The sequence below is a fragment of the Bubalus bubalis genome, chromosome 6 (assembly GCF_019923935.1).
Source record: "Bubalus bubalis isolate 160015118507 breed Murrah chromosome 6, NDDB_SH_1, whole genome shotgun sequence".
Taxonomy (NCBI): Eukaryota; Metazoa; Chordata; class Mammalia; order Artiodactyla; family Bovidae; genus Bubalus; species Bubalus bubalis.
The window spans coordinates 88,850,150-88,866,957 of NC_059162.1; the positions used below are offsets into that span (position 1 = coordinate 88,850,150).

Here is a 16,808-nt window from a genome sequence, read left to right on the forward strand (position 1 = left end):
GAAGGTAAACGAACAAAAGCTCCAATAGTAAACGTGGGTAAAGCAGGACCTGGGGATGCAGGGAGACTAGGGAATGGACTCCAGGTTCCCTCCCCCTTAAGAGTCAACTGAGAGAAAAATGCAGGGACTGGAAGAGTCTTCTGATGGCTGGATGAAGTGCCCTGAGTATTCCTTAAGGCTGTCCCAGGCAGGAGGAAGGAAGTCCAAGAAATGACTGAGCTAGTATCAAAACAGGAGTGTAACCACATATGTCAGGTACAAAGGGTATGGATGGGAAGATGCTCCCAGCAAGACTGTGTCAATAAGAGAGAAAAGAGGGAAAAGATGGGGTCAGGAGTGTACTGGACATTCAGAACTAAGAGCAGGAAGTGTTTGGCATCCTTTTACACAGGACCTAGTCTATGTTCTGAAGTGGGGTGGTTTCTAAAAGGAGCTTTCCACAAGATATTTTTACTTCTCCTTTTTCCCAATATCATATAGTAATAGTTTCTTAATATTAAAAGATGTGTGCCTGTGCATTGCAGAAGTGAGCTAAAAGAAATTGATTGGGAAGATCCTAATAATAGCTACGATTTATTAAGCATCTCTGTGTGCCAAACAGCAAACAAAGCACTGCACACACATCTCAGTTCATCCTCTCTGTAACCCTAAGATGATGTTATCACTGTCATCCCACTGAGAAAACCTAGGCTCCATGACTTGTCCAGGGTCACACAGCCAGCACGGGGCACAGTCAGGATTCAGTCCATATCTGTGTGACTCCAAAGAGACACATTTACGCTCATGTCTGGACCAGTCTCCATCTGGATTTACGGAAATCGCCTCCTCACACCCTGGCCCCACCCCTCATCAGAGACCCCCTCTTCTGTCACCAGCAAAGTGACAGTCTCACACCAGTGCTGGCTATCCTCACATGTTTCCATTATATGCTGGGGGTTTTATGAGACTCTACCACCGGCTGTTTTTCAAATTTATTTAATTCATTCATCATGCTCTGAAGCCATTTGCTTTTTTATATTGGACAGATGTAATGAGATTTTGGACACTAAAAAATGTTTTTATTAAAAGTTATGACCCAGAGCTAGCTGGTAGGGGCTATGCCATAAATCCCAGGAAGTGTGGGAATTTATAAAGGATGTAGCGACATAACCTTAACCTTTCAGGCCACACCAGAGGTTACAGGATAACACTGTCTCCCCTTCTCTAGCCAAATAATAATAATTGTTATTATTATTATTTCTGCCATTATCCAACGTGATCCTTCCTCCTCTTCTCTCAGCCACTGTTGAATCCTGGCGAGCCAGCACCTAGTGGGAGCAGGTGGTTGATGACAGAACTTGCTGGTGTTTGGCTTGAAGGCTCTGCTATGGTGGGCACGGGCATGTGCGTTGCCCTTCTCTGCGACCCTGTGACTGGGGCTGACTGATGTACAGTCACATTTACTACAGACAGAGTGGAAGTGGTCATGGCTGATGGTTCCTCCACTCCTCCATGGCCAGCAGGAAGCTCCTGAAAATTAGGGAACAATGCAAGTATTTCTGTTTAAGCATAATCATTCCAAGTTAATGTCAATATTATCAGACTTAGACTACTGTTACACTGCTTGGAATTCATCCCAAGCATAATTAGTTTGGACATATAGACCAAAAACATGGTCATTAAAAATAAATGTGTACATATGGAGATATTATGCATATTACCTACAATATGTATTAATGTTGTGACTTTGTTCAGTTAACATTGTTAAATAAAGCTCTGGGGTATTGGATGGTAAGCCAGGGTTCAACAGAAGACCACCAGGGAGTTGAAATAGAGGAGTTTATTAGTGCAGGTCCTGGAGAAGGGGCTATATGCAGAGGTGAAGGGAGGAAGCAGGCAGAGAGAGCAAGACAGGGTCTGGGGCACTTGCCTTTATTAGGGCCCCAGGGTAGAGTGCTTTAGCGTTCCTGGTCTGAGGTCAGATTGGTCATCTCAGACCCAAAAGAGCAGGGTTTTGGTAAGTGTCTAAGGCATCTTATCTAAGGGTACATACGGCAAAGCCCTGGGAGGCTGGGGAGAGTGTAGCCATAAGAGCTGTTAGGATGGTCAGATCAGGAACTGACATTTACTTGTGACTCTGTGGGCTGTTATCCAGGACCTACTTCACTGGAGAAGCTGGTGTCAATTCAAGGCCCCTGCGGGCCGCTTGGCCACACAAAGGGGATGCTGAGGCAGCAGTATTATGGAGTGGTGTAGCAAAGCTCTCAGCAATTATAAACAACAAAGTAAAAAAGTAACAAAATGATTAGATTTGGTCAGCTGCTGCCTATTTTTAAAATCATCTACTCATTCATATGTATTTTTTTCGAGCACTGCCACGGGACAGATCCCCCATGACCTGCCGGGGATGCAGGAACAAATGCATCGTGGTCCCTGCTTCAGGAAGATCACTGTGTAGTGGGTACAGGTGATATCCTGTTGCTCGCAGAGGATGGATTTCAGCTCAGGGGACCAAAGAAGGCTTCACAGAAGAGATGGCCTTTCAGCTGGGTTTGAGGAACTGGGTGAGCTTTGAGCTTGCCAGGCTGACAGAAGCATTTCAGGCAGAAAAGGCTGTATGTACAGAGGCACTTACAAAACCAGCTGTTCACAGACTGCTCCAAAGGTTAAGTTTGGCTAAAGCACACGATAACACTTTTTCCTTTTAAAACAAAAATCTCAAGGGTAAACATCATGCTCTTATCTGCTGTCACCATTGAGACTGGCCGGGTCAGGTCTGTAATTTCAGGAAGATGGACTTTAAACTTAGAAACTCCCTATGGCTTGTATTTCCTAGCCAGGCACGTGTTTTCTCATCAGTTTATGCTGGGAACATATTCCAGGGTTTTCACAGCACATTGGCAACCACTCCCGCCTCCTGTGACCACGAGAGTGTAAACCATAGATAATGTCATCATTAAACACATAAATCCATGTCATCTGTGTGTCATTCACTTCATCCTCATTCATCATCCCTTACGCTTTCAGAACGGCCCTGCGTTTGAGGATTTTGACGAGCGGTTTGCCGCAGCCACGCCGGTAAGCGCAAGAGGGCCCAGCCTGGTTAACGGTTTCGCGTCATTGTCCCATCACTCATTTCATGCTCATAAGTCATGCCTTGTGGTTACAGAACAGAAACCTGCCGATGGACTTTGACGAGATTTTTGAGGCAACAAAGGTAAGGCCTCTATGGTCTTGTGAAGTGAGGGTTGTTCTGGTCATTCTGGTCCGCTCTGTGCAGCCTCACTCTCCTCAGTGCTCTGCTCTGGTGCCGGCCTGTGCTGGTATTCAGAGACTCCTGGCGGGTCCCGTGGTGAGGGCGAAAAGTAGGAGCGTGTGTGTGTTTGTGTGTGTGTGTGTGAGAGAGAGAGAGAGAAACAGTGTATGCTGGAGAGGAAATGACACCCCTTCATTTAATTCAGCAAATATTTTTCAATCTCCTAATGTGTCCCAGGCATTCTGATAGATGTTAGACATGCAGTAGAGAGGAGGACATGACCCCTATCCTCAGGGAGCTCAAAGTGTAACACAGTGTGGTACAGTGTGGTAACACAGTAACAAAGTGTAACACATTGCATAGCAAAGGAGAGGGCAGGTGGGATTGGTAGAGAAGGGTAGGGTAGGATTGCCTAGTGGAGTGGAGTGTAACACAGTATAGTGGAGATTCAGCACTGAACAGGAGCTGCTCAGTGCACCTATGGAGATAAAAACCAGTGCGGAGGCCGGGGGTGGAGGTGGGGAAGGCAATGGCACCCCACTCCAGTCCTCTTGCCTGGAAAATCCCATGGATGGAGGAGCCTGGTAGGCTGCAGTCCATGGGGTTGTGAAGAGTCAGACATGACCGAATAACTTCACTTTGACTTTTCACTTTCATGCACTAGAGAAGGAAATGGCAACCCACTCCAGTGTTCTTCCCTGGAGAATCCCAGGGACGGGGGAGCCTGGTGGGCTGCTGTCTCTGGGGTCACACAGAGTTGGACACAACTGAAGCGACTTAGCAGCAGCAGCAGCACTTATGGAGATAAGACTGCTATTTGGTCCACATCACCTGGAATAGAGGTGCTGGTTTGCAGCCAGTGTTTATTCAGATTGGTTAATACATTGGTGAGTGAATGTTGTCACTCCTGAGTACATGTGTTTGGGAAGTCTGTAGGACAGGAGTTCTCAACCTGGGCTGCAAATTAGAATCATCAGGAAAATGTTTAAACTTTGACTTACTAAACTACTTCAAACCAACTAATTAAGACCCTCAGGGGTGGGGACCAGGCATCCATATTCTTCCCTTGAGTTTGTGTGCTTAGTTGCTCAGTCGTGTCCGACTCTTTGCAACCCTGTGGACTGAGACATTCCAGGCTCCTCTCTCTGAACATGGGGATTCTCCAGGCAAGAATACTGGAGTGGGTTGCCATGCCCTCCTCCAGGGGATTTTCCCAACCCAGGAATGAAACCCAGGTCTCTTGCATTGCAGGCATATTCTTTACCAACTGAGCCACCAGGCTATCCAAGGCTGACAGTCCATCTAAGGGTCTCACATAAGCTGTATGGGGCAGTGGGATGGGGTACAAATTGAGTTAGAAAACACTTCCCAGGAAGAAATAAAGGCATCTAGTTTGTGACTCGAAAGATCGGTAGGAAAGGCAGTGGGGGAAGGCATGAGTGTTCTGGTCAGAGGAGGAGCATGTGCCAAGGCCCTGAGGTGCCCCCCCTTTCATGACCTCTGGTGCTTCTCTCCTCTGTAACATGGTCCTCACTGTGTCTATAGTTCTATCTTCCCATAGAACAGGCAGCTCATGAGACTCAGTGCAGGAAGATGCCTTATGCATCCCTGTGTCCCCTGCTTTCGGCACAGTAGCCGATGTACAGTAGGAACTACATGCTTGCCCTAAATGAAGGAGCACCTAATGCCAAAACTGAGGGAGTGGGTCTATGTAAATATGTACTGGTGGTCAGTCATGGACACCTCTGCATTCATCAATGGCGCTTTCAGAGCTTCTCTGCAGGGAGGGTCTAGGAGTGTACTTGCAAAGGTTTAGTGGAAAGAAGGACCAGGGGACTAATTATGAAACAGCAGCTATAGAGCATTCCAGATGTTATGGAAAACCACCACTGATTCATAACAAAGAGTGTCTTGGGAGGGGACAGGCCTGATTGAGATACTGAGGAGCTCCAATAGCCAAGCATCTCCTCATCCTTTTCACTGGCTTTGGCAGCTTCCAGGGTCACTCTACTTACCCTGAAGGATGCCCAGGACCTAGAGAAGGGGCAGAATCTTTCATCAACAACCACATCTTTGCCTGAAGATGTCTGAAGGGCCAGGAAGGGGAAGGCAAGGAGGAATCTTGGGTTGACCTTGGAGATGACTTCTTCAGAGGGACGTGAATTATGGCAGGACTTGTAAGAACCCTGGCTTCTGGTTAGAGAATATTGTGGGGCTGGGCTTCCACCATGAAGGAGGGCTAAGTAGGGCTGGGTAAAGGGACACATGGATAAACAAAGTGCTGCTTGGTCTATGGGTCAAGCCCAGCTTTTTTTAGCTGACCGATCAGAGGCAAGTCACCTTACCTTCAGGCCTCTATTAGCTCATCTGCAAACTAGAGATAGTGGAAGAGATTCCTGTGCTGCCAACTTCACAGAGTTCAGGGAGCATCCAATGTTACAGTAATGGTTGGAAAATATGTTATAAACTATAAAGTGCTCTACAAATGTGAATGGTTAGTTCTATTCTCATGAGGCTGTTAAAATGATTAATTACAACAATATTATCAGATGGAACATGGCTTCTTAAGTTACAAATAAAAGAACCAGGGTTAACAAGGGGGAGAGGGGCTGTGAAAATAGATATTATTCCAGATCCTCAATCATATAATGTTATTAGAATTATTTTTAATTTTATGGCCTAAGAATCGCCTTTTTCTATAAAATTTAATTAACTCGAGGTTCTATTTAAGCAGCAAATCCAATGGAATGAAATAACAATCTATGTTTTATGCCTCTGCATGTTTTTTCTCGTTTAATCCTTGAATGGAAATCATCTGGCAAGAGGAGAGTCTGTAGCTCAAGAATGAAGGTTATTTTAAAAGTTGTGCTTAAGGAGAAAATTAGCCAATAAATTATATTTATGATGTTAGTAAAAGTGTGCCATGAGTTCACCACATTTGAAATGTAAATTGTGCAACTTAATTATTAACTTCATTTTAATATTTTCCTACCACTGAAAACAGTCATGGGCCATTTGCAAAGCATTGAGCTTCAAGGGCCAAGAAGCCCAGAAACCTCCTTTGAATGCATTAAATAGAATTATGCCTTCTGTGGGTTTGGGAGAGAGCCTAAGGATTGGCGCTGTTTCTCCAAATAATGTAAAATATTGCTCACATGCTAAATAAGCCTTCCCAAAGACAAGTAAATGTTTATTATTATATCTGTGGATTGTCCCCACTAGACTGTAAGCTCCCTGAAGGCTGAAAATTGACATTCCTCCTAATTATGTTCCTAGCACCCAGCACAGGGCCTAACACCTTATAGTTCTCCAGTGTGTACCAGCATATTATGTAGTTCAGGTCAGTCACTCAGTCGTGTCCAACTCTTTGCGACCCCATGGACTGCAGCACACCAGGCTTCCCTGTCCATCACCAACTCATGGAGTTCTTCACCAACTCAAACTCATGTCCATTGAGTCAGTGATGCCATCCAACCATCTCATCCTCTGTCGTTCCCTTCTCCTCCCACCTTCGATCTTTCCCAGCATCAGGGTCTTTTCAAATGAGTCAGCTCTTCACATCAGGTGGCCAAAGTATTGGAGTTTTCAGCTTCAACATCAGTCCTTCCAATAAATATTCAGGACTGATTTCCTTTAGAACTGACTGGTTGCATCTCCTTGCAGTCCAAGGGACTCTCGGGAGTCTTTTCCAACACCATAGTTCAAAAGCATCAATTCTTCGGCACTCAGCTTTCTTTATAGTCCAACTCTCATATGCATACATGACCACTGGAAAAACCATAGCCTTGACTAGACGGTCCTTTGTTGGCAAAGTAATGTCTCTGCTTTTTAATATGCTGTCTAGGTTAGTCATAACTTTTCTCCCAAGGAGTAAGCGTCTTTTAATTTCATGGCTGCAATCACCATCTGCAGTGATTTTGGAGCCCCCCAAAATTATGTAGTTGGGAAAGAAATTAATATGTATAGGGCTCTACTGTGTGCCAGGAACCATTTATTCAATCTGAAACCTGAAAAGAAGGATTGAAAGTGAGTTTATCAGGCTAAGGTGCTTGCTTTTCAGCAAAAAAAAAGAGAATCTTTTGTGCCTTTTTCACCAAGCTTACCCAAATTTCAGAGTCCTTCTAGTAATATAATCAATAAATCTCCAAAGGAGATATTACCATCTCTAATGTCCAGGTAAGAGAAAAGTGGCCCAGAGGAGCCGCAGAGATTATCAGTGGTAGAAGATGCAACCCCAGGGATGGAACTCTTCCTGGGCCTAGAGTTCCCAAGTTTGTGAGTAGTGGAGAATATTCCTTTCTTTGTATGAATCTTGGTGTCCCACTTTGCCTGGTTAAAACAAATTTCTAGGGCAGGAGTCCTGTTTGCCAGGTCAGACTCTCCCAGTGGTGTTTTCAGTCCCCTGATTAGAAACTATCACTTAAAAGTCTGAAGATGAGCAGAAAGGTTTTTTGTTTTTTTGCAGTGGGCAAATTTGCACAAAACACATGATTATATACTTTAAGTCAGGCTATTTGACTCCCGGCCATAGACCTCCTGCAGACTCTGAAGCTGGAAGCGTATACTGATTAATTTCTGAGTGTGTCTTAAAGGGCTTCTCCCACTGCTCTGGCTGGCCTTGCTCAGACACTGAGGGATGATGGATGGAAATATAGTTGATATAGTATCCACAGTGATGCAGCTCCTCAGAGTGATTAATCGTGTATATACTGGGTTGTTTTTGATACCCTTCCTGGTATTAAATGATACATTTTCTCCTCCTCCAACTGTATTTTTTATCTTGAAGATGGATTCTTTCGAGGACTGTCGTTTGACTGCCTGCTGTACATGCAGAAAATTCAAGTCCTGGCCTAGGTGGTCTTGAGGTGACTTCTGTGAAACTCAGTTTATTCATCTGTAAAAATGGGGATGACAGTTTATACCTTTCAGGGTCAGTGATATTTACTGAGAAGTGGCCATGAAGTGGTGACTTGCTATACTTGGTACAGGAAAAGCACTTTGTAACATGTGGATATACTCAGGAAAGAGAAGCAAATGATAAAATTACCTCTTGCCTTTGCCTCCTGGAGAAGAGAGACAGTGCTGACATAGGATGGTAAATATGTGTAAAATGGTATTATTATTGCTTATGCAAGGTGGCTAAGCCCAGATCTTCTTGACTAAGCCCAGATAAACAGCCAGGCACACTGAAACAATAACTGATTCCGGCTGCATCTGAGTTGCTGTCCTTGGGATCAAGAAGTATCATAATGACCAACTGGGTTTATTGTTTATATAGTCATGATGAAAAAGGGAAATGCATGTCCTCAAATCATACTGTTTTTAAAGCATTGCCCAGCAGCATCAGCTCCCCTTGTGGTTACATCATTATCTTTTTGTCTTTTCAGGCTGTGACCCAATTAGAACTTTTTGGGGACATGTCCACCCCTCCTGATATAACCTCTCCCCCTGTAAGTATGCACTGTGCTTGGAGCCCTGCATCTCTTTCCTTTCCTTCTTCAGTTTCATGGTGACAAATATATGGACTTTGGGTAAAATGAAGCTGCTGGTGGATTTCAACTCAGACTCTTTCAGCCATGTGATTTGGGCATATTAACTAGCAATTCTAAATGTCAATTTCCTCTGCTTTTTTTTTTTTTTTAAAAAAAGGAATTATGATGCATGCTCTGTTTTGAGAAATAAATGAGATCATGCATCAGCAATTACAGACTCTGACTGGGGTGCTTGCCATTTTGCTGGGCAGTGGAAAGAGACAGGAGCAGCATGTGGTCCTTGCCTGCAAGGAGTACAAGGTCCACCTGGGAATATGGGTAAGAAGCTCCACGAGACAGCAGATGAAATGAGACATTTGTCATCTCCTACCCAGAACCCGCACAGCCGGGTGGTCAACCCAGTAAAGGAAGCCTCTTCTCCCCCAGACCTTTCAGCTCTCTCCTGTCTTATTTCCTTCTTTCCTTCCTTTCTTCCTCTTTTCATTTCCTCCTCCCTTCCCACTTATTTGCCGGCTTCCCTGAGCTTCTCAGGAAGCTTTGGATTCCCAAATCTAGTTTCAGCCATGCTATCTCAGTCATTGCTTGCACTAGGGCAGAGTTCGCAGGGAGCCGAAGCAAAATAGAATCCTAGTGCTTTGAGAATGGGAGGCATTCAGAGGCAACCCAGCAGCCACGGCAAAGAGCCAGGCTAGCCCCTCCAGCTCCTGCTCAGTCCACTCCCCGGAAGGGGGCAGAGAGCAGTCAGCCACAGCTGCACCCACTGAAGCTGCTGGGAGGGGGTGGCCCCTCTGGGGACCACACGTTTAGTGCAAACCCAGGGATGGTGCTACGGTTCATTGGCAAGCTGCGCCTCCCAGAGAAAAGGCTGTAACCTCACTGAGGACAGATGGCAGGAGAGCCTGCTGCCCACAGCTGCCGCCAGGGAATCTGAGCACAGTTGCCCTGCTTCCAACACCTGGTACCCAGAGCAGCCATAAAGGAGGGGCCAGCAGCTCCTATCTCCAGGGATGCTGGTTGGTTCTAGTAAGGCTTTCTCTCCCACCTTCCAGGGAAGGCAGCTGCATTTCTGAACCATGGGGCCATAGAGCTAGAAAGGTCTGGAGTGATCTTCTAGCCTTATTTAGCACCTTCGTTTTACAGATGAACACACTGAGTTCCAGACAGGGCATGTGACTCACCCAAGGTCACACTGGAAGAAAGCAAGCGGCATTGATTATGGTCTAATGTGCTTAATGCAGCAGCTCATGGCTGTGTTTCTGGCCCTGAACCTGAGTGCCATCCAAATGGGTATTTAATAATCCTCAGAACAATGCTATGCCTCCTGCAAGCTGCTAATCTAAAAATGGCCTTGTCTAATTGCCATGGTTTCAGGATTAATTGCTTGCCCCAATCTATTCCAAGGGGAAAGAAATAAAGATATTATGTCATCAAATATGCATACTCTATAGGCAAAAGGTTTCTGGAAAGGCATGGACCTTAAAGAAACAAGTACTCAAGTTTTGATTTCAGAAGCCCTCACCTTACCCACCATGTCATGGAGCAGACATTTCTGGAATTCCAGCGTGGGCCAGGATCTAGAGTTGGCAGCTGCTCTAGCATCGTTTTCATCATCTTCTTGAGAACATTTGCTTCTGTTTGCAAGTGAAGGTTCAGGCAGGATTCTTCTGGGAGGCACAAGGACCCAAGGGTCTCTGTTCCACTTGCTAATCTTTATTTATTTAGTCAACGCCTGTTTATTGACCATGTATTCAATGACAGCCTTGAGCTGGGTGCACAGTAGGTCCTGAGTGAGTATGTCAGTTTGAATTAACTTCTAAAGGACGAAAGCCAGATATTATGGGATAATATGAGGGCCTGAAGACACCCCCAGAGGGTATGGGCTCAAGCTAAATACTCGTGATGCTGGCGGGTGTTAGCTGAGCACCTGTTCTGTGCTTCAGCATAGTATTAAGTGATTTAAATGCATGATCTCATTGAAGCCTCTCAGCAGCTCTGGAGATAGGTATTGATTTTCTCATTTCATGTTCTGTATACATAGCAGCTCATGGTCTGCAATTCACAAAAAGTGGCCAGGACCAGGGCTTGCTTCTGCAGCATCTCCCTGCTTAACTTCTGGGCCTGCTGCCTCCCACCCTGGTCAGTGACAAGGCTCTCCCAGGAGCCTCACACCCTCCTGCCTCTCTGTCTGACAGACTCCTGCAACTCCAGGTGATGCCTTTATCCCGTCTTCATCTCAGACACTTCCGGCGAGTGCAGACGTGTTTGGTTCTGTACCTTTTGGCACTGCTGCTGTACCCTCAGGTAAGCCCCTTCCACCTTCCTCCCACCTCCATCCACCAAGAGAAAGAAAAGGCTACTGAACCAGCTGCCAGGTTATGCCAGACACCTCTGGGATGACCATTCTCTCCTTGTGACTCTTCAGGCGACGCTGAGAAGCTGCCAGGGCAGGGAGTAGTATGCTTACCGAGCTCTGGTATGCGGGAGGCTGGAAACCAGTCATGTCTTGAACCTGAAAGGTCAAGATTCCAGATGTATAGCTTTGGGGAGCTCAGTGCGCACACAGCTGTGTGAATCAGTGCAAATCCTGATTGACACTGTCAGCTCAGTTGGATGTGGGAAAGGTGAAGGTGGGGAAGGGGCAGCTATGCTCCACCGACCTCTTGAGATCTGAGTGATAGAAGGGGTGGAGGCCCAGGGAAGGGGAGGTTCCCCATGCAAAGAGGAACACTTAGGAGTTCTGCTGACAGTGAACAGTGAATTGCAATGGGGCTTAGTGACTTAGAGAGTATTTGTTCTATTTTCCAAATATTCTTTTACAACAGGGTAAAAATACATATAGCAACGGTGTTACAGGTGCACATCGGTGGGGTCTGAGGCATCTTGTTTCCATGGCATTAGGCAGTCCATGAAGTCAGCCCATTCTACCTGGACATGGCCAAAGGTGGTATTTTGCTGTTGGTTTTGTTCAGTCATGTCTGTCTTTTTGTGACCCCATGGACTGCAGTATGCCCGGCTTCCCTGTCCTTCACTACCTCCCAGAATTTGCTCAAATTCATGCCCATTGAGTCAGAGATAAGTGGTATTACTTATGCTGTTTGCATACAGGGGTTCTTAAAGACTTTTTTTTCCCTTAACTACATATTTGAAATATGTGGCTTTATCTTTTTCTACTTTATTTATATAAAGGATGGAGTTGGTATGTTTTAAAATATCAATTTCTTGCATTTTTCTATAAATAACTACTTTTAATTGTATAGTGTTAGAAACAAATTCTTGCCACCAGATATAAACCTTATTGTTACTTAAAGTAAAATTAAAATTTCATACTCTGTTCTGAAATAGTTATTCCTCCCGATCTGAAGGATCACTTCTAGAAGCAACAGAGGTTGGTAGCTAATATGTCTAACTTACAGTTGAGAATCTATAGGTAGCCTAGAAATGACTTTAATTGCTGAGCTTCCCAATCAAATCTGTTTTACCCAAACCTATAATGGAACAGTGGCAATAGTTTTCCTTACCTAAACTGGATATTGAAATGTCCTTGGGAGTAATGGAATCTGTCGTTTTAAGTAAGAATAATAGTTTTCCATCAGAGATGGACAATCTTCCTGGGCTGTCAGCCTTGCATTCAGAATAACCATGCTTTGTCCCATTTGATTCGTGAGGATATACTGGGACAGAGGATGGGACCTCTAGGCACCAAATTTACTCATTTTCAGGCATGTTTATGCCATAAATGTTCACTGAGTATGCACTGTGGGCCAGGTCCTCTTTGAGGTGTCTGGGGTGTGTCAGTGACTATAATAGACACAGACCCCTGGCTGCAGAGAGCTTACTTTCAAGTGCGGAGAAGGACAACATGAAAATGAGTAACTTAACATAATCTGTTAGGAATGGTGGATGAGTGGTACGAACAGAAGAAAATGTGTAGCAGGGCAGGTGTGAATGGAGGTGATGGTCAGGAGGAGGGGCTCATGCAAACATGTGATATGAGCCAGGAAAGTGTCAGGGTCAAGAGTACTCCCAGTGGCCCCTCCCAGCCTCCACCCCCTTTCTCTGTAAGCAAGAGGGGCTGGATTCAGGTCTGGCCCTTACACTTGACTAAAATGCCTGAGGACCTGCCTGTACTGCTGCGGGCCCTCTGCCCAGCCGGGGCCAGGTTATGGCTTTAAAGAACTCTATTTTACAATCTTAGCACTTAATCAGCCATGTTGCACACTGTGGACAAACCACTCCACCCATTTAGATTCTGTTTCTTTAGCTGCTTAAAAAAATGATAGATTACCTCCAAAATTTCAGTTTTTACAAGTCTAAAATTAATTTCAGTTAGCATATTTTTGCTTTCTTACTCTACTTAAGCTCTGCCAAGACACAAAACTGGGCTTCAGGTAGTGTTAAACTGTCTGCCTTCTTCTTCCTTTAACTGGCCTTAAAAATCTCTGCAGCTGTTGAATCTCCATCTCGCTGTCCCTAATTGCCCTGCCAGCGACAGGGAGGTGGGAAATGACCTGGGGTGTGTAGTGCAGTGAACAGGCTGAGTTTGAGCCCTGGCTTAGCCATTTATCTATAAGCTTTAGACTCCTGGGAAAATTACTTAACCAGTCAGAGCCAGAGTTTCTTCATTTTTATAACTGAATTTAAAATAATACTTACCTTGCAACAATATCATGAGAATTAAATGAAATAAAATCCAGTGCTTCTGAAACATGCTGGCATGTTGTAAATGCTTTGTGTAGAAAATGCTAGTATTATTATTACTCTGACATCTAAAGTAGAAGAAAATATGTCTTGTTTTTACCTTTTTTTTTTTTTTTTTCCTTTTCCTTCTTGGGATGTTCCCTTTAAAAAAAAAAAAAAGCATGTAATAAAGTTTAGGCTTTTGGCCTTCTGAGCACATGGCAGAGCTGGCCTGAAGGGCTGGAGAGTATATAAATACAGACCCTTCTACTAACCAGCTGTGTGACACTCAGCTATATAATTTCAGAGCCTCAGGGAACTTATCTGTAAAATGGGGATGATGATTCTACCTCATCGAGCTGTTCCTGAATTAATCACAAGTAGTAAAACATTTAAAACAGTACCTGGCAGTATTTACATAAGTAAATACTCAGTAAAAGTTCTCTGCCCTACTCACCAGGGACCCTGACTCTTCTATCTGGATAGATACTCTGGGTAGCCACATCAAACCTTTCACTCTGGAAGCTGTCAGTTCTTCGTATGCAGATTAAAGAGATATTTTTCAATATTTATTTATTTGGCAGTGCCAGATCTTATTTGTGGCAGGTGGGATTTAGTTCCCTGATTAGGGATTAAACCCAGGTTCTCTGCATTGAGAGCATAGAGTCTTAGCCATTGGACCACCAGGGAAGTCCCAATTAAAGAGCTATTGATAACAGCCACCCCAGAGATTTGTTGAAGGATCAGCTTCACAAAAAAAGTGAGCTCCACTAGGGTAAGGATTTATTTTATTTTATTTTATTTATTTTTAATACTGTCTTATTCTTCACTGAATCTCCAGAGACAGTGTTCACCACCCAGGAGGACTACTTTTGAACAGATGCATCAAGTGACATAATGTAGATGAGAGGTACCACACAAGTTCTGTATATATGTTGGAGAAATCCTTCAGTTTTCAGTGTTTTCTTACCTTTTAGTCTGCCTTTTTTTTCCCCCTAAATAATGAGGGTATTCCCAGGTGCAGCATCTCGTTATAAATTGCAGTTTTCAACACTTTAAAAAATCTAACTGCAAGGCAGTAATGCAGGTGCTTCCTTTCACTGCAAAGAGGGATTTATGATTGATCTGAACTTCGTGGCATAAACAGATGCTCACTGGCACCTCCTTCCTCTGCTGTTGAATGTTAGCGAGTCAACAGTTACTAGGCTGTTAAGTGGCTGCAGTGGCCGCCACGCAGCAGCTTTCCATGTCTAATGCTAATGCAGCCCTGCCACTGAGATGTCCCGTCAGGGACACATGATGCCACGTGGCCAGAGAGCCTTAGCTCACAGGTCTGGGGAAACTTCCGGGACCCCCCTCAGGAAAAGCAAGTGAGACCTGCAAGTTCCCAAACATGATACCTAATGACCCTTGCTGTCTTTTTTTTTCTTTTGAATATTGTACTTTGGTCTGAAGCAGATGGCATGAAGCCAGGGAGACATGCTAACAGCTCTCTCCAGAAAAGTGTGTACAGCCCATCTGTTGGTTCCTTGTGGAAAAAAAGGGAAAAAAGGACAGGGGGGAAAAAGCCTGCCACCAGCAGTAGACTGACTGATCAGAGATCATAGCACGTATGGTTGCTGGAGTTGACTTGGACACTTAGAAAAATGCAGTGAGTTTATTCCACCGTGACTCACTCACCTCTGTCTAGAGCCTTTCTCCAGCCTTAAGCATTTATGGAGCATTTATGGACGTGTGCCCACGACTGTGCTAGACACAGATAGGGGAGGCAGAAAGAGATAAAGGGTTCCTACTCACAGGGGCTCTCTAGTCTAATGAGGGAAGACAAAATCACTGTGCAGTTACAACACTAACTTTTCACTGTGATGTGCACCACGATAGCGATGAACATCAGGAACTGTGCATGACCAGAGGACAGCCAGCTGAGTGTAGAGGGCAGAGGTGATGCTGAACTGAGTCTCCAAGAGCGGAGGAGGGACAGTCATGTGAAGAAATAGGGATGGGTTTCCATGCAGGTAGACCAGCAGAGAAGAGGGAGCAGGTTGCAACTGCTGCAGGGAAGGGTGCCAATGAGAGAGCAAATGGGAAATAGGGGTGAAGAGGTGAAAAGGGGCTGACCCATAGCCCCAAGATAAGCTAAGTTCTCTGGGCATCATTTTCTAGGTGATGAAGCACTGTACTGCTGACCCTTGAATAATAAAGGCCTGAATTGCACAGGTCTACTTATATGTGGATGTTTTTCAATAAATACTACAGGAGTACTATGTATGATCCAAGGTTGGTTGGTTCCATGGGTGCAGAACCAGGTACATGGTCGGTCAAGTTACACGTGGATTTTCCATTGCTCAGGACTCACTGCCCTTAACCTGAGCATTATTCAAGGGACAACCGTATTTGCATTTTAGAATATGGTGGCGGTGAGGAGGGTGGGATGGAAGCCAAGCATAAAAGTCTGACTGGAGACTGAAACCTTCCATCTATTTACCAAAATGGGCATCAGGGTTGGCATGGTAGGAAAATCCATGGGCAAGTCTTCACCCTGTCAGACTCAGTGCCCCTCTTTATGTTAAGGATCTATGATATCTCCTTTACTATCGTGAAATGAAATTCATCAAGAATATAAAATATCTATACAGTTGTTCAAAAATCAATATAGTGTCTTAGCTGTAATAGAAAGAAGAAATAAAAGCAAATTTATAATAAAAAGATATGTTTTTCCATTACGAAATACCCAGGTGCCACCACACTGGCTTCCCTCATAGCTCAGTTGTTAAAGAATCTGCCTGCAATGCAAGGAGACCTGGGTTTGATTCCTGGGTTGGGAAGATCCCCTGGAGAAAGAAATGGCAACCCACTCCAGTATTCTTGCCTAGAGAATCCCCACGGACAGAGGGTGCTGGCAGGCTACAGTCCATGGGGTCGCAAGAGTCGGACATGACTTGGCGACTACACCACCACCACCACCACGCTAGAGCACATGCTAAGCGATCAGATGTGTGTACCTAAAGGCAGCAACAGAACAGACCAACCAGAATGGGAGTGTTAACGCTGTCTCCAATGCCATGAACAGGAACCACAATTTTCCAAGTTGTTGATCAACTCTTGACTATGTTCCAAAGAAACAAAGTATAATCTTCCCCAATGTATGCATTTCTGAAAAATTAAGTGAATTAAAACTGTGCCAAGAAACTTTAAATTTCCACGTGATTCAAAGTACACTCACTGCCCCCCACCCCACCAAGTTTTCCTGACAATCAAAACACACCCCAGGATTTTCTAATCATCCCCTAGGAGGCAGCAGAGCTCCCACCAAGAACCATTCAGATCAGATCAGATCAGTCGCTCAGTCGTGTCTGACTGCGACCCCGTGAATCGCAGCACGCCAGGCCTCCCTGTCCATCACC

The 16,808-nt window shown here is 44.8% G+C and overlaps 1 protein-coding gene across 29 annotated transcripts in view; it reads left to right on the forward strand.

The window, feature by feature from the left end:
* The window catches only part of DAB1 (DAB adaptor protein 1), a 1,348,091-nt gene that overhangs the window by 1,307,639 nt on the left and 23,644 nt on the right, over positions 1-16,808 (forward strand). For 25 of the 29 annotated variants that reach the window (XM_044944948.2, XM_044944944.2, XM_044944967.2 and 22 more), the window contains 4 exons: positions 3,007-3,057; positions 3,149-3,196; positions 8,623-8,685; positions 10,920-11,028. In XM_044944948.2, the coding sequence (XP_044800883.1) occupies positions 3,007-3,057; positions 3,149-3,196; positions 8,623-8,685; positions 10,920-11,028 (271 nt within the window). The remainder of the gene's footprint in view (positions 1-3,006; positions 3,058-3,148; positions 3,197-8,622; positions 8,686-10,919; positions 11,029-16,808) is intronic. The other 4 variants (XM_044944965.2, XM_044944960.2, XM_044944964.2 and 1 more) reach the window with 1 other exon arrangement.